At 44.2% G+C, this 18051-nt stretch overlaps 1 protein-coding gene across 3 annotated transcripts; it reads right to left on the bottom strand.

Annotated features, from left to right (window-relative positions):
- Positions 1-734: 734 nt before the first annotated feature.
- Positions 735-6538, bottom strand: STMN1 (stathmin 1). 3 transcript variants are annotated; one of them, XM_034754204.1, is made up of 5 exons: positions 6454-6538; positions 4088-4157; positions 3137-3309; positions 1976-2167; positions 735-1529 (listed from the first exon to the last, which is right to left on the bottom strand). In XM_034754204.1, exons 2-5 carry the CDS (start codon positions 4098-4100, stop codon positions 1461-1463), a joined length of 447 nt encoding a protein of 148 aa, XP_034610095.1. In that variant the 5' UTR covers positions 4101-4157; positions 6454-6538; the 3' UTR covers positions 735-1460. The 3 variants fall into 3 exon arrangements, with proteins under 3 accessions (XP_034610095.1, XP_034610098.1, XP_034610096.1); XM_034754207.1 differs by lacking the exon at positions 6454-6538 and adding an exon at positions 6389-6411; XM_034754205.1 differs by lacking the exon at positions 6454-6538 and adding an exon at positions 4967-5122.
- Between the last annotated feature and the right edge of the window lie 11513 nt (positions 6539-18051).

Genomic DNA, 18051 nt, shown 5'->3' on the forward strand with positions numbered 1-18051 from the left:
CTCCCCCACCTTGCCTCTTACAAGCTTCAGTGGTAAGAGTATATGGTGTCAAGCCATTCAATAGGTACTCCTGTATTTATCTAGTAAAGTTCTCTGGGATAAATTATAGTACAAGCCTGACTAACAGGGTCTCCGTTTAAGAATGAATCCTACCTATGTCTAGGTTGGAGACTTTATGAGCATATAGCTACTTACATGTGCTATTTGCTGTTATTCCTTTAACTTGTAATTAGCAGTATTCATTCACAAATGTATACAAGAGCCTCCTAGAGTCTTTCACTTTGGAAGGAAAGCGACTGAGCTAAGTGAAATAATAGCCTTTCTCCAATTAGACTGGCATGAATTGAATAAGGACAACACATGATAGTTAACAGTAATTAAAATAGAGTTTTGGGGGACTATTTTGTAAGGACAGCAATTGAGTTGGGTGCTTATCTCTCCCTTAAGTTCTAACTACTGTTAGAATAAACTATTTTTTACTCACAAGAAGTGTAGCTCCTCTTAATTGGTAATAGGTGTAGATTGCACTGTACCAGTTTCTGTACATGGTAAGTACTGGAAGTCTCGATAAGATGCCCATTTTTAAATTTAAACCTTTTTGTCATTGGATTAGAGAAGTGCAAGAACTGTGTCAAGTCTGAAGTCACTGCACAAAGCTGCATGGCAACACTTGGATCGCTCTCTTAGTGTTTCCAGAAAAGTTGTTTTTAACATAAAAAGTCAGATTACAGTCATGTGGTAACAAGGATTTATTTGTTGAAGTGTCAACATCCAGAGGGAGGTGGTTCTGAATTGTTTAAACAAGAACCATAACAGCTGACAACTGCTGAGGTGCCACAACAAAGCTCTTATTGTAAGATTAAGACAATGAAGACAGCTCTAGGGAAAAGGATGCCATACACTACAGTATATCCAGTAGCTGGGTGTAAGAAAAGCCTGAAGCAGTGTGCTTTTTCTTTCCAATGTTAAAGAATGTCTAAAATAGACCGTCATCTATAAAAGTTGGATTTTTTTAATGCATTGTCAAACTAGTTTCAGAAATAATTCACTTGTGATAATAGCACTGTGCAGCTTTATTAAGTCAGTCAGTTACAGTAGTATCTTATAAGACTGGGACAGAGTCAGATTTTGAAGTGTAACATTCAGCATGGAATAGTATACTACATATTCCTTTCACAAACATGTCTTACAGAGCTTATACAGTACTAGCCATCAGCCCAGTAGCAAGTGCACTGGAGTAGAAAAGGATGCAACAAGAAGATAGCTACACTGGAAAGACAACACTTTAGAAAAAGTGAAACATGTAAGATCTCCCCTTTAGTCCCCAAAGCAAGTGTACAGTTTGGATCTAACTATACAGCTCTACATCAGTTTTCTAGAAATTCAACAAAAAAAACCCACTGGCCAATACAGTCTTTGGATATTTAGGGGGAGGGGGAGAGTCATTTTCCAGAATGAAGTCAGTCAGTTTCATTCTCGCCAGGTTCTTTGACTTCTTTGTTCTTTCGTACTTCTTCAATATGCTTGTCCTGAAGAAAGCAAATGTGATTGAGCGATTAGTTGTTTGAATTAGTCTACTAAAGAAACCAAGATTCTAGGTTTGTAGCAGCACTCATGTCTACACTTCAGCTGCCACATCTTCCAATTCCACCTTCACATCTGACCCCCAACTGACGGGATGAATTGTAGCATATGCCACGGTTTTGAAGAAGATCAGTGACTTCTTGCTTCCTTTTTTAAAGTGCATAAATTCCCTCCAGTCCTCTTCCCAACAGAATTACTATAGGTCTTTTGGGGATTTAATAAGATATACAATCCGCTTTAGTGTGGAGACTGACCAAAAGATACCACCCCCCCCAGACGTCTATTTAGACAATTAACCAACTAATGGCAAAGTGGGGTATGTTTAGTTGGTTAGCATAGAAAAGAACATACAAGAGTTCTTCCCAAGTGGGAATTAGAACTCTACACCTACTTTCTCCCTCAAGCGCTCCAGTTTAGCGGCCATTTGTGCCTCTCTGTTTTCTTTGTTAGCTTCCATTTTGTGGGTCAGCTTCTCTTCTGCCATTTTGCTGAAGTTATTATTTTCTTCAATTGCTTTCTGAAGAACTTCTTTTTCATGCTCTCGTTTCTCAGCCAATTGCTTCAAGACTTCTGCTTCATGAGACTAACAAGATAGACCATGCATGTTTAGACACAAGACAGATGAACTATATAGCAAGGTCCCAATTGTAGTTGTCTACATTGGAGACAACATAACATTTTCTACTGACTATTTCAATTTGTGATTGTAGTCTTAACACATATCAGGCACAAATCCCTAGTGCTTTCCTTCTCTACTTGCCCAGATTCCACCACAGTTGAGTACACAAGAAAATAAGTTCTTGCAGTTAAGTATAAGAATCTGGTAAACTAGATCACTTCTGAAAGAAAAAGGGCACATTGCTGCCAAGTTATCTGGATGATTCTATCCGCCTCCAGTCACTGTATGTTTTAGCATGAACCCATGGACACTAGAGACTATGCAAAAATCAGATGTTATGTTTATGTTAACAAGCCTTTGCATTTATCACCCTCCTAATTATAATTAGGAATTTGAAGCCGCGTCTCAACAGCAGGTGTCATGTCAAGTCCAACTTTCAACCATGGACTTCGTATTGGGAGTTTCAGAGATTTACCAATAGCCAGATTTTTCTGGGAGAAGGAGTCCAAGACTTTCCCCGTGAAGTAAGAGGTAGGAGAAGAATTAGATGGAAGACAACCTTTCAATAAAGGTTAGGAGATCACAGAGTAGCATTCTCTCTCCCTATTAAATGCCCCACCACCCCCATGTTTGGGACAACCCTGAAAGGTCACTTTGGGAATGAAGTTCAGGTCTTGCAGATATATTTAACACAACTGAGTAAGAGCTTTAGAAATTCTACTGCAAGCCATTTAACAAGCAAACATTCTCCTGCTCTTTTGCAGCACTGTGCTAACATGTGAGTATCTAACTGGTTGTCCAAACTAACAAGTGCCTATATTAAGATTGAAAGTCCTGCAAGTTTAGATTTATCAGAAATGGTTTTTGTTTTTTGTTTTTTTAAAGTGAGCTTTACCTGACTGGCCCTTGAAGCTACTGGTACTTTGGATTTACCTTACGTCTCTCTTCTGCAGCTTCCAACTTCTTCTGAATTTCTTCCAGTGAAAGATCCTTCTTCTTTGGAGGGGAGAGGGGAAATTCTGGGACTGCTTCTTTTGAACGAGGACTGAGTATCAGCTCAAATGCCTGCCCAGAGGCACGCTTTTCCAGCTCCTTCACTTGAATATCTAAGAGAACGACAAAACACATTGGTACTTAGAGCCAACTTAAGTGTTGACTTTGCATCATTACACTGGATTCTTAGATTTAGATAATGCAGCTGTCTAATGAAGCAAGAGTTTAAAATAAGCAGATTAGCCTGTTTAAGCAGCAGCATAAGCCAACAATACACTTGTTTCTTAAGTCACATAGCCACAACAGTATCTGTGCAACTTTTACACATGAATTTATCCTCACAACATCCTAGTTAGGTAGGCAAGTATCCCACTTTATAGATGGAGAACTGAAGGACAAAGATTAAATTGCTTGCCCCAGGTCCCACAGAAAGCTGTGGTAGAGCCAGGCATTGAACGCTGGTCTCCCAAGTCCCAGTGCAGTGCTTTAGCCAGCAGGCCAGCCTTCTTTCCAGAACTTCAGACTAAGTTTCTCAGGACAGAGCACAAATGGCTCCTAAACTCCTGCAGAACTGACTTGTTCTGCTTATAGGATTTAGGGCATCACATCCACATTTTATAGTCACTTTCATCAACCATACCAGATAGCACATAGATGAACTGAAAGCCATCTGCTACCTGACAAAGCTTTTCATGCGTTTTCACACGCATTTAATTCAAAGTTTTCTTAACCCCCGCATTAAGAGATGGGAGAATAGTACTTTGCTCACTGCTTATTTAACATCAAACTTAGGTTAGTGAAGAAACTTCCCTTTCATTCAAAATATTTACAAGTTATTGAGAAGATACAATACAGGAATATTCAATAAAGTGTTCTTAACACATTACATACCAGAAGAAGCCATGACTAAGAAGGTAGACACCAGAAATGTGCTCTGGAAAGACTCCAATCAGTGGAACCCCTAAGTAATTAATAGTCATTAGTTCTTTGAGTAAATAACCATAAGAGTTAATAAAAAATTGCTTTACACACCAGAATGCAACTCCCATCAAAATCCCTGTGTGTTACAATAAGAGAATACTGAAGAGGTATTAATTACTACAGCCAGATAACCCTTGTGGTCCCTTCTAACTCTATGATTTGAGAGTTTGTGGCCAATTTAGGCAGTTGGAGAAGTTTCCGTTATTCCAGTGCCTCTAGGCCCAGTTGACCTCCTGAATATTTTCAGTCCTTGTTTGCACTTCAAAACTGCAAAGGCCACAATGTAAGTGTTTAGTCCAATAATTTCTCCGCCCTGACAAAGGGCTACTAATCCTGCTTTTTCCACCAAAAATTAAGTCACTTCATAAACTGAGGAAAGTAACATTTTAAATTTTAGGGGTGGCACTGTAGTCCAAAGGAAGTGGATTCAAGACAACAGCCGGTTCCCAGTTTCAGAGAATTGGGGTGACAATTTAGGCTTAGTCAACACTATATTTAAGACTACAATGAGACTAGTCATAAACAGCTGTCTCTCAAGATACTTTAAGTTTTGGTTGTGCTTGTGCAGGTAGCCATAGCTTAAAAATAAGGGAAATCTGATCCTAGTACCCATCTACTGAAGAGAAACCAAGCCACATTATATAGCATGCTCGGAGCATAACCATTTTGTAACACTTAGCTCTTAGAGTCATTTTCCAGCCATAGATCTTAAAGCACTTTACAAAGGTGGACAGTATCATTATCCCATTTTAATGTGGAAGTGGAGGCACAGAGGGGGAAGTGACTTACCCAAGGACCCAGCAGTGTAGTAACAGAGCCAGGAATAGAACTCAGATTGGAGTTCCAGTCCAGCATTCTATCCAGAGGATCCACTGGATACAGGCCAGCTACAAGTGCCTCAGTTTACCCATGTACAAAAAATGGGTACAGTCCCACTGCTGTTGACTCTGTTTAGAATGGTTATTTAGAAGTCATTGGATGACAAGCACTACATGATACTCTGCACTTTTAAAGATTGATAGCTGAGCCATTTTCTTTAATGCCAGATTATGATAGCCTCACTAACATAAGAGTAGAGATCATTTCAAAGCCACAAAAGCATGACTGATCGTTGAGGTGAGTGAGACCGCTATGAACAGCTGGATTGTTAAATAGGGAAGATCAGAACCAGATGGGCAAGGACTGTGAGCCTGGAGTAGCAGGGCGGGGGACCTCCTTTACAATCAAGGCAGACCGACAGGGCTCTGGAAGGGTAATGGGGTGCAGAGTAATGGTGGAGCAGTCTGGCTATTGCGGGTAAGCGGGGATGTGGGGGGGGCAGAGCGAAGAGCAGCACGCGGGGCAGGCTGTAGCTCGTGGGGGCGGGGCAGGCAGATGCCCCATCTAGCCACTCAGAAGCGCGCGTGACGCAGGGCTCCCTCGAAGCCCCTCCCTCGGCACGCGCGTTTCGAACAGCACCGAATTCAAACCGCTGGAGAGCGCGCGCAGGGGCTAAGGGGAGGGGGCGGGGCTAACTGTAACATCCGGGCACCTGGGTCCCCCTCCCCATCTACCCCTCCCGCCCGTTTCACCTGATCGGGGCCCCCGCTTTCCGCGCGCCAAAGGTCCTCACGCGGCAACCACTGCCTCCGGGGAGCCCGCCCCGGCTCGGCCCCTGCCCTGCGAGCCACGGGGCTGATTCGGTCCCTTCCGCGCCCCTCACCTCGCAGCGGGGCGGCCGAGCTCGCTGGGCGCCGCCCCTTCCCCGCGAACAATGGGGAAGGTCCTGTCAGAGGAGGGAGGGGAGCGGGGACAACCGCCGCTGCCTGAGCCTGATCCCACCCCCCTCTCCACCTCCGTAGGGAACCGCCCCGGCGGCGGGGACAATAGAGCCCAGCCGGAGGGAGGGGACGCTCCCCACCCCGCCCCCCGGGGCATTGTCTCCCACAGCCCCGTCCTCTTGGTCAGCCCCGCTCCCCGCGCGCCGCGACTCCCCCGGGGAAAGCGCGGAGCCACCGCCTCGCCCTCGCGACCAAGCGGCCGCGGCCCCTCACGGAGACTGACCCACTTCCGCGCGGCGGAGGACACAGCCCCCCATTGGCCCCGACCGTCCCGTCCCCTCCAGCGCCGAACCGCACCGTGGGGGGACCGTGGGGGTCCCTCCCGCGACCCCCGCCCACCGACACCCACCCTCCCGCTCCCGCCACCGTGCGCTCCCTCGCAGGCACCGACCCGCTACTTCCCCGCGCCTCTCCTAGGCGCTGTCTGGTCTGTCCCGCTCCGCCTCGCTCACCCACCTGCTCCGTCCGCGCCGCTGGCCACACTCAGCTCCAAACCGACCTGCGGCTCACAAAAGCGCCAAACAATGGCACGTGACCGGCCCCGCCCCGCCCCCATTGGCCGAGAGCGGCGGCACGTGTCGCCCAGCGGGGGGCGGAGGGGGCTCGCGCGCCCCCTTCGCCTGGTGCATCGTGGGAGCTGTAGTCCACAGAACAGGGCCGGGGCCGGACCCGGGGGCGGTGAAGGGGCTGGGGCCAGCAGGGGCTGGGGGCCAGGACGCCCGGGTCTGCTCCCGCTCGGCTCCTCCACGCGCTGCGGCACGCGCACCCCGCCTCTGCCTCACCGTCCCCACGTGTGAAATGGGGATAACGGGACTCCCTTTGTCTCCTTCTCCCACCCCTGTCTCTGTCTGGGCTAACGCCCCGAGCCCCGGGCAAAGGCTCCGTCCCTCCAACCACTCCCTGAAACCCCCTTGTCCTGGGAGGATCCCAAACTCCGAGCCACGTGCCAGCCCCAGCCCTTGCAGGGTCAGCAGCAGGAAGGCTCTGCCCAGCGCTGGGGCTCCCAGGCTGTCCGGGGCTTTGTCCATCTTTCAGGCGGAAAGTGCTCGGGGCAGGGACAGATCAATGCTACAAGGTGCTGAGCGATCTCAGCTCCCCCCCCGGGGTGCTGCAACCAAATGCCTTTCTGGGGAGCAGGGAACTCAGTAGGAATTGAGGCTGCTTCGACCCATTTAAAAGGGGTTCTCAGCATAGCAACACGCCCTTTTTGTGCCTTGCGCGTTGGGCTGGGATTTAGCCTAATGAATACCTAATTCAGAGGGGAGTAGTTCGGCTTCATTCGCTAATATATGTAAAATGCTTTGAGAAACCTTCATGGGAGATGCTACAAAAGGGCTAATTATTATATGCCGTGTGCTGTCATTTGTATGAAGCCATAAATGTACCTGTTACTTCAATGCAAGTGAAATACAGGAAAGAGAAATCAGAGTGAAACATGTGCCCCCAAAACAATTTACAATCTAAAAGTACCAAGAGGTAGTATAATATGATAAATCCTTTGCACTTCCATAGTATCTTTTAGCCAAAGGACTCAACATGCTTTGTTGAAGCTTCCCCTAAGCCATACAACCCTGCCTGTGAAAGATGTAAATATTATTAGGGAACAATACAGTTAAAGAATGGCATGCAGCCTTCATTGATGGTTTTTGTTACATACAGTACACTTGGCCAATGACTCACGGATTTGTGCAGTTACACTGGAAACCCCTGCAGCCATGCCACTAGCCAGCTAGTCCAATTTCTTCATCCATAATGATCATTTTATAATTATGTACATGTAGGCTGCTTTAAGAACCATCCCTCTTTGTGTTAAGAGGTACACTATGAACAATTCTGGTTCTGAGGTATTGACTTACTAAGCATAGTTAAGTGGTTCATTCCCAGACGAACTTTGAATGAACTGGCTGGGTTTTAGTGTGTTTTTTAAAAATTATTTCAATATGATTCCCTTGGTAATTTTTGTGATCCACTCATTTAAATTGCATCAAAAGTCAATATGCATGAGAGGTAAATGACCAGGGAAGAGCAGCCCTAATGTGTTCTGAGCCAAGCTCTTTATTTCAAAGGCTTTGTACCTGAAGTATTGAAATATGAGGTTTTATTAAGGGGATCCACCCCTGTGGTGCATACTTTAAAAACAAGGATTTTACACACAAAATCCCACCTTAAGGTGGGTTAATATTGTGACATAAAACTATAAAGCTTTCAAAACACAAATTATTTTAGACACTTGCTCTTTTTTTTTTTTTTTTTTTCTGATCTAACGTCTATTTCCATGGAAACCGCATCCAGCAGCAGAGGTCTTAGAACTAGGTTTTCAGCTGGATCAACACAGCAAGAGCCATTTTTAAGTAGTATTTTAGAGCCGATTTTAGGTTCTAGTGGCTAGTGTAATATTTCGGTTTTGAAACCAGATCCATCTGCTTGACCCTTCAATAACAGACCTGGTATACTGGGAAAAACATTTGGTCAGGTGCTGCCGCATCTACAGAGTGCATCACTCTAAATGCTAGCAGTCACATGTTACAGTGTAGCAAGAAACAGCAGCCAAGGGGCTAGTTATAATATAGATATATATATATATACTGATCATTTTTAAAAAAAGGAAATATCTTAAGTGCTGTGATTACAACTGCTTTAAACGCTGTTTGGAATGTTGTTGACCTGCAGAGAGCTTGTGTCATTCCTAAATCAAGTGTTCTTCTTTTATTATTATGTATTCAGTATTATTATCCATATGATTTCAACAGTGTATTAGGTGTTTGTATTTTAAAGCCTTGTAGTAACATAAGGGAGCTTGTCATGGGATGATCTCAAGAGTCACAGAGTCAATGACTTCCTGGGTTTGGGGGTTTTGATTGGCATTCCTGTCACTTCCTGGTGCCTGGCCCTCTGCAGAGGCAGGAAGAAATGTCCTCTGTACCTCCTGCAAAAGGGAGAGGGGGTGGGATCCCACTACCAGTCACTTGGGGCCAGACTCCGTGCCCAGATTCTATACATCTTCTTGGCTTGTTTGCACATTGTAAATAACTAAAAATAAAAAAAGGCCTGAGACTAATTATTTGTCCTTTAAGGCTAAGATGCCTTTTCCATATAACCTCTACAATTTAGAGGCAGCATTGTCCAGTGGCTAGGGCCCAGTTCTGCCTATTTCCTTCTGTCACCTTGGGCAAATGACTTCACCTCTCTTCCCCTGCCAACCCTTTGTCTGCCTTGTTTATTTAAACAGTATGCTGTCTGGGCTAGAACTATCTTTAACTATGAGTGTGTGTGTACAGCACCAACACAGTGGAACCCTGATCTCAGTGGATTCTTTGGCCCTACTGTAATACAAAAAATATATAATACTCAACATGTATTTCCAATTTCTTACAGCATTCTCAAATATTTACCTTTTGGGATAAAATGTCTCATTTTTGGTCTCCCGTCAGTAGCGATTTTAAGTTTCATAAAACCTATTTGTTTGTGTGGGGCTGGGCTTTGTCACTGCTTGGCTGGGGATCTCCCAGGGAAAATGGAGTATAGGAAAATCATGCATTTAATTTGCATTAGACCATTGTTTATAGGCATTGTTAGTGGGAGACCAAGCAGATTCCCCTTGAGCTCAGTACACAGCCCAGCACCTTTTGGTTGCAGGATTCCTTGCAAATAAGAACAATTTTCCAGTTTATTTCAAGCTTTCCAAAAATGCTCACCTTTTGGAAGAGAAATTTCAGTATGAAAGGTCATAGTTTTTGTAAACTACCAAAAATCAAGGCTCAAGAGTGAATATGCTATTTCGAGCCTAACTCTAACCAAATCAGCTAACGAATGTGTGCATCTTGGCAGAAAGAAAGGATAATGACACTGCAGGATGCAGAAAGGTGTCGATGGCCTTGTTTATACTAGGGATAAGATTTGATTTCAGCAATTGGTGGCTAGCAACCAAGGTCACTCCATGGGTAGCTGCATCTGCTTGAAACCAGGCTCAGTTCCACTCACGCAAATCAAAGCTTTCTTTGTCTGATCTGGGTGTTTGTACCAGTGCAACTACAACAGTAACTGGCCACCAATTCCTGAGACTGGGGCTAATTCCCAGTACAAACAAGACTTCAGGCCCCTCAGATGTTTATTGAACACCTTCAACTCTTATGGAAGCAGGAGCAGACTCTTTGTCTTCCAGGGGAGCTGAGAGTGCTCAGACCCACTGAGGATCAGGCCCCTCAATCGTTATAATGGGTGTTGAGACATCTCTGCACTTGCACTCAGCTCCTGGCAGGATTGGGCCCTTGATTTCCCCACCAATCAACCTGTGAAGTATAAATCCCCATGGGGCCAGATTTTCAAAGGTGTTTAGGTACCTAAAGATGCACATAGGCAGCTAGTGGGATTTTCAAAAGCACCTAAGCGAATTAGGTGCCCGAGTCCCATTGAAATCACTGTGCTGTGTGACCATTGACTTCAGCCTGAAAATGGACATAATTATACTTACCTCCTTCACAGAATCAATTAATGCTTGTAAAGCACATTGAGATCCTCGAATTATAAATGTAACATAAATACAAAATATTTTGAGGCTCTTTACTTGGGCACTGTCTCGGGTGAATTAATAATATTTAGCATTTATAATCTAAGGGTCTCAACGTACTTTTAAAAAGGAAGGTAAGTACCCCATGAAGAAACTGAGTGGTTGAGTGACTTGCTCAAGGGGGCACATCAGGTCAGTGGCGGAGCTGGCAAAAAGAATCCATGTCTCCTGACTCCCAGTCCTGTACCTTGCCCACTGGACAATGCGGCCTCTCCTCAAAAATTGTCTGAAAGCATAAAAGACTGTGTTAAAATAATCAGATTTTTCCTGGAACTGGTAACTGGAATTTTTATTCTTATATGTTTCAAGGTCTCAGCTGGAGAACTGTTTGTACATGGAATTAGGACATGAAGTGATCAGATTTAGCATGAAGATTAAAGATGCTCCTGTGATGTACTTATCAAAACACCCCACAAAGAGACTGACATAATTAGGCGACAGCTCAGCCCACGGCAGCGCCTTTAACTTGCCAAAACATTTAATCTCCAACAAGAAAATGCACTTTTCGAATATTAAATTGCCATCCTTAGTGTCCATGGTAGATGGACTGACAGATATTTGGTTTGTTATGCAGAGAATGCCTTAAAGCGCCTTTGTAAGTAATGTCAATGGCAAATCTTTTCTACATTTGGACATATTAGTAACAGCGTCTGAACTAGGAATGTTTGTTGATTTCAAAATGGAAATCCAGTACATGATTTCTAATGTATTATTACAGCTGGTCTTAAAATGATCACCGGTGGTTTTTGATGTGGTCACCTGCTAAGGAAGACATGGGCGCTAAAAGAGATTCAGCACCTGAAGCTAGAGAGAGGCATCATGATTAGAGCAGGGGACTAAAGTCAGGGTTTTATTCCCAGCTCTGCCACTGACTTGCTGTGTTGACCCTGAGCAATTCACTTAGGCTCATGTCAGCCTAACTCCCATTAAAATCAACAGAAGTTGGGCTCCTAACTTTGAGGATCTAGGCCTTAATTTCCCCATGCCTCAGTTTACCCATTGGCACAAGGGTTATAATACTACTTACCTAGGGTAGCTCACAAGGGTATTGAGAGAGTTAATTAATGTTTGGAAAGCACATTGAGGTCTTTGGATAACATACATTCCAGCCTACCATTGTGCACCAGATAAAGCAATCAAAGAATCTGCAGAATTTGCCAAAGACTGAGACTTTCAAACAAGACTCTCAAGGCGTGATTCCCACTCAGTGAGAGTTCTTCAATGGGTGAAACAGAAATAGTTTGGAAACGATCTGTATATCCTAAACAGGATCTATTTTCTTATGTATATATTAATATTAGGTTATTTCTGTCTTAGTTTGTTGAGACTATTTGGTATCTTTATACCAAAAACATGAGTATTAGTAACTAAATGTTTTCTTTAGGATTAAATTTTGCCTTTGTCAGTAAGGCAGTCAATACTCTTGGATATGGCCCTGTGGTTAGAGCAGCAGCTGGGGATTTAGGGTTCTAGACCTCATTCAGCCACAGACTTGCTGTGTGCCTGTTGGAAACCCACTCAATGTTTCTGTGCTTTTCTTTATTCCCCCATAAAACAAGGATAGTCATAGCTCCTCATGAGGGTGACCATGCCGGTGACAAAAGATATAAATGCAAATTCATTATTATTATTATAATATATGGGCACTATGATCCTGAAATTTCTTACCCTTCATAAAAAATAATCACGTGACAGCTGTTGCTTAACGCAGAGTTGGAAGGTGCTCAGATACTATGGAGGGTGGTATAAAAACCTATATACAATAGAATAGAACAGAACATTTAGGGTTTTATTAAAATACTCTACTGCCTTTTCAAACACTTTCCGGCCCACAGAAATGGCTATTGTCAGAAAGACCCTGTATGTTATATAATCACAGTAGAATACTGCTGGTTCTCATATTCACCTTAAGTCTGAACTCTCTGTTTTTCTCTTTGGATGAAATTCAAACCCTCCATATAATTCCTAAGTAACTGGGCTCCATACTCAATCTCAATGGGGGCGGGAGAACAATGGAATTCACTCCCCAACCTGTAGGCAACCCTTCTAGCCCTGCTATGCCAATCTATATGGGATTCTACAAATTCACAGATTTTGTGGCCCCAATCATTATGTGCTAGCCAATGCAAAGCTGGCATGGAGATTCCTTTCCACTGAGAGCACGGAGTACAGAGAAAGGGCCCCCTTCCTTTTCTTGGCTACTCCCCCGTCACCCTAGTCCTGGTCTTAGGAGATATGCAGGGGCTTGAACCAGCTCTCTGCACCCTGGCTGAATTTCATCCTGAGCATTTTGCTTGTCAAGGAAGCCCCTGAATAATCAACTGCTGAAGGTTCAGAAATGACCACTGGGCTTGCAAGGCTCTTTAAATAACGGAGCAGCAGGAAGAGAAGAGAGGAGATCAAGTTTTTTTGTGAGTCGACTTGAGGTGCACTAATTAGATTTCAAGAGTGTCAGAGTCTCCCACTTCACCTGGGATACAGAGCAAAAGAGACAATGTGAATTTGACAACATGCAGAATAGCAATGCATACAGAAGCCATAAAATATTCAACAGAGAAAGAAGGTTCCCGTAAGAGATTTGCTCTGGCTCTTTGAAAATGAAATGAAATGAAATAAAGAGGTTTGGTGTAGCACTAATTATTCCCCAGTCCCTAATTAGACTCTGGGATTCAAAAGGTGGGTTCAGATATAGAAGAAGCTCAGCAAAACCCATTGTATTATTAATATCTTCTCGGCATGATACCATTAAAAGTACCACCTCCCTTTCAAGACAGAAATTTACGTTGCAATAATGGGAGGAGTTTTTAGATGGAAACCCTCTTAAAGGTATATTCCTTGAAAGTAAGATCATTCACATTATTGATCTGAAATGGCAGAAAAGACCCCACACTGAGTCTACTCCAATTAAAGTAAATGGCCTAGACCCCTAGTTCTCAAAGCTATTACACATGCAAAATTGGTGGACAACCAATTGGTAATACAATTTGCTTTTTGTTTTTTTTTTTAACGTAAAGATCTGTGATGTGAGGAGCAGAATTTATTTAAAGTACTGACGTGTCTGACTTGCTCAAAGCAGACAAGGCAAAGTGAAATTTGGGCCACTATAAGATTTGTAAAATCAAGCCTTTACATAACTAAAAACCCATACACTGCTGCATTGTAGTAGTGCAGGAGAACCAGAAAATGAACGTATTTTTACTTGTATTGCACTAGCATTAAGGAGTCTGTTCAGGGACCAGGACTCTCAGTGTGGTAGGTGCTGTACAACCGCAGAATGAAAAGTTGGTCTTGTCCCAGAGAGCTTGGCCATCTAAGTAAATCAACTAGAAGCTGCCTATAAAGAACGGTGAAATGGATGTCTGTTTTCGTTGGCCTAAAATAAAATAACCAAACAGCACAACTTGTGGAAAGTACATTTGATCTTTAAAATGTTTTCAATTGTAATCCTGTAAGATGCTTTAAATATATGATTTTATACTTTAAAGTTCATGTAAAAATATAATAAATTTCCCTCTTGTTCCCACCAAAAATTCTCTCTAAATTGTTCAGTCCTTGGGTTGACTTCAGTATATATCTTAACTAGAATTATTTAAAACAATAATAGTCTGGAAACAATATATCCAGCTCTCACTTTGTTTATTACTACATTTGATTTTTTTTTAAATTGAGCATTTAATAGATCAATGCAAAAATAAGCAGTAGTCTACAAATACTGTAAAAACATACAAACAAATGCAACCTTGGGCAAGGAGCACTGTCATATCTTGCGATCTTTACCTAGCAGATAGAAACGTTACATGGAATATAGCAGCATACTGCTACTGTACATTCATATAAATCATCCAGAAAGGCATTTACATGGTTCTGCATAGCACAGCATGAATGTGAGTGCTTCCTTTGCATAAAATATAGACAAACTATGAATTTCAAATAGGGTTCTGCCCTCAACGTACGTATTTTAAGATGCAACCCCAGACCTTCCCAGTGGCACTCAACTGGGCACCAAGCCTGAGTGGTAGGAATTGAATCTATTCTGTACTCTGCAGAATTGGGCCTATAATTAATGTTTTTTCTGTGTATTTGAAAGAGACTTTTTTTTTTTTTTAAATCCTTCTTAGTCAAGTGAGCACAGCTGGAGAGACCTGACGTGTACATATCACAATACAATGTACCTTCCCTCTGTCCTCTGCTGCATTAATTAACAGCACTGAAATCTTGGGGTGTCAACAGTGCAGGGGATGCTGAGGGAGCCCAAGAGGTGCCACACTGTCAACTCCCGGTGCACTGGGGCCCAGAAGGCATATTTCTCTTTTGGCCTGAAAGCTGCACGTCATGCAGGAGGCAGGCTGGCGTCTGACGCTGGCGGTTTGGGGCAATCCCATACCATCTGATCTGCCTGTGGTGGCAGCAGCTTGGGCTGTCACTGCCATCCCTCCTCCTCCTCCTGCAGCTGCTGCCTGTCTGTCTCTATAGCAACCAGGGCAAAGGCCCCATCCACTGGGGCCTGGGCCTAGGTCTCAACCCCCACCCCCATCCCAGGCTGGTGGGCCAGGAGCCTCGGCTTTTCCCTGGCCAGATTTGTCCGTCTCCAGTAGCAGATGGCCAGGAGCAGGTCGCGTGGTGAGTGGCTGATCACGTTTCCATTAAAAAAAAAAAGAAAAGAAAGAAAAAGACCTAATTCACTTTCCCTTCTCCTCAGCCCAAGATTTGGCAGCTCAGCCACTTTCAGGAATCACCTCGCTGACCTGTACACAGCTGCTTTACTCTCAGAATAAAATACTGGCCGGCCAGTATCGACCGCCCTCCTCCACCTTGCTGCCTCCCATCAGCAAGGACAGAGAGATGCGGAGGAGAGGAAAGGGTCACGAAGCGGCGTCCACCCCTTTTTTAAGAAAATGGAGGGCTGGACAAATTGGCCAGGTGGGGAAGACAATCCGGCAGGGCTTTGAGCTTTGTACGTTTGCAGGCGTATGACCACCAAGGCTGTGCGCATGAAGAGATGACGCTCAGTTTCCCCGGTGCCATAAAAGATGTTAGGGAGGGCTGGGGGGGGGGTCACTAAATGAGCTTAGTGTGTGCCTCCTAAAATGGGGGAAAGCAGGATATTTAAAAAACATTATTTGAGGCAGCATTCTTTAGTGGGTAGCGCACAGGGCGGGGACTCTAGAGAGCTAGGTTCTATTCCCAGCTGTCACTGCCCTGCTGTGTGACACAGGGCAAGTCATTTCATCTCTCTGCATCTGTTTCCCCTCCCAACCACCCTCTATCTTGTCTATTTCAGATTGCAAGCTCTCTGGGGAAGGGTCTGTCTTTTACTGCCTGCGCAAGGGCCTAGCCCAGTGGAATGCCAATCTCAGTTGCGGCCTCTCGGCCCGACTGTAAAACTAATAAATAAATAATGCAATAATAATAAATGTTTTTGGATTATTTTAGACTCAGCTGATCCTCTGAAATGTAAAGAGAACCTGCTCACTCCTAGGATTCTAGGGTAAGGGACTGGTGCCGAGTTGGCTACATTGTGAAGGCCACCAGATCCGGGCCCTAGAGGCCCTAAAGATGGAGTGAATTTCACAGTCTATCACTCAGAATTCTCTGCCACCCTTTCTTGGGATAGCAGCCTTGGGGACAGAGGGTAAGTGCATTGTGGCTGATTGTAGCTGCCTTGACACTATTGCAAAAAACTGGCTAGTATATGGGCATCATTGGATGGGATCTATGCTGCCCACCCATGTGTCATAGGCCTTTTACTGCTTAGAGCTAAGAGAGATTCTCCTTTAACTCAAGCAGTAGAAACTTGTGTTTTTTGGGAAAGAAGGATCTGAGTTCTATCCCTTGGTGATGCCTTGACATTCCAAGTGTCCAGGGTGTGTAACCTAGTGAGAACAGTGAAGCTCGTACGATAGATGACCATGGATTTGATACAGATATCAATAAACTAGATTTTCTCTTACCTTCTCCTCTGTGTGATTTTCCAAGGCTTTAATGCTGTGGTAAAAATCAATATAAAACCCAGTTTATAATCATTAAACAGAGAATAAGGAATTCTGCTCTGGGAAGTTTTTTAAGGGATTCTGCATTGTTTTTAATTAGGTGCCATAATGCTGGATGTTTGTTCACACGGGCCCCATTCACACAATCTGATCCATGCAAATACACTTGCAGGGAGCCCCTTTGAAGCTAGTTGGGATTTGCATGGGCATCCGCTCAGATCAGTTTGCAGCGTCGGGGCCTTCATACATTGTGCTGAATCCAGACCTCAGAGAAAGTCTTGTCTTAACCCCACCACGCCCCTCCAAAAAAAAAAAAGACAATTAAAGGGATGTTTGAACATATATTTCAATTTATTTTATTGAAATCAACAGGGAACTTTCAGTTGAGTAAATCTTCGCCTCGTTTCTCCTTTATAAAGAATTAAGCTTTCAAAGAAACAGAGGATTCTGTGACAGGCACTGGCTGGTAGTAGGGTGACCAGATGTCCCAATTTGGAGTGCTCTGACAAGGCTCAAAGGGGTGTCTCAGGGTGGGGGAAGTACAAGATACCAGAGGTTAGGATATTAAGACCTTCAGTATCTAGGCTGTGCTGACGCTGTCAGATTTCAGCTTCAGTCCAAGTCACAGCGGCTGCTGTGAGAAGTCTTTGAAGTTAGCATAGGTTGGGGGCTGAAATTGCTCTGCAAAGATAAGCCAGGGCTTAAAAAAAATGTATTCCATTTACAGCTGAGTGATGTCTTAAATGAGACTGTGAGGGGAATCTAAATAGGCCACTTTTTTTTTAAGCTGCTTGTTTGAATATTAAAACAGATCAGAAATCATTTTGAAATGTATAGTTTAACAGGGAGCTAATTCCAAAGCTGCATCTATTACGCAGGCGCACCCACAAGCTCTTTGGGGTAAGGGCTAGCTTTGGCCCCACTCCTGCAATCGGATCTCCTAGGCTGACCGTGTAAGGAGCCTCTGCACACCTGGGATGTTATTTGTGCAGCCTGTACCGCACTGAACACGTTGGTGTTTAAGGGCCTGATCCAATGCCTATGGACGCTAATGGCAGTTTTGTAGGGCTTCGGATTGGGCCCTAAATAAACAAACACACCAAGGAATTTAAAAATCTCTGGGCTGTAGGGAGAATAAAACGTGGCTCCAGGCCCACCCCAGCAATGACCAAGAGCTGACGACCCAGTGGTGACTGGCGTGAAAAGAATTAGTGGCTCACCGCCCATTCTGATGAGGTAGGTGAATGTTGCACAAACCCCATCACTACAGCGGGCATGAAGTTTTTCATCTTGTTGGCTTTCTAAGCAGGTGGGAGAGGGATAGCTCAGTGGTTTGAGCATTGGCCTGCTAAACCCAGGGTGATGAGCTCAATCCTTGAGGGGGCCGTTTAGGGATCTGGGGCAAAAATCTGTGTGGGGATTGGTCCTGCTTTGAGCAGGGGGTTGGACTAGATGACCTCCTGAGGTCCTGATATTCTATGAATCCTGGCACTTCAG

The sequence above is a fragment of the Trachemys scripta genome, chromosome 20 (assembly GCF_013100865.1).
Source record: "Trachemys scripta elegans isolate TJP31775 chromosome 20, CAS_Tse_1.0, whole genome shotgun sequence".
Taxonomy (NCBI): Eukaryota; Metazoa; Chordata; order Testudines; family Emydidae; genus Trachemys; species Trachemys scripta.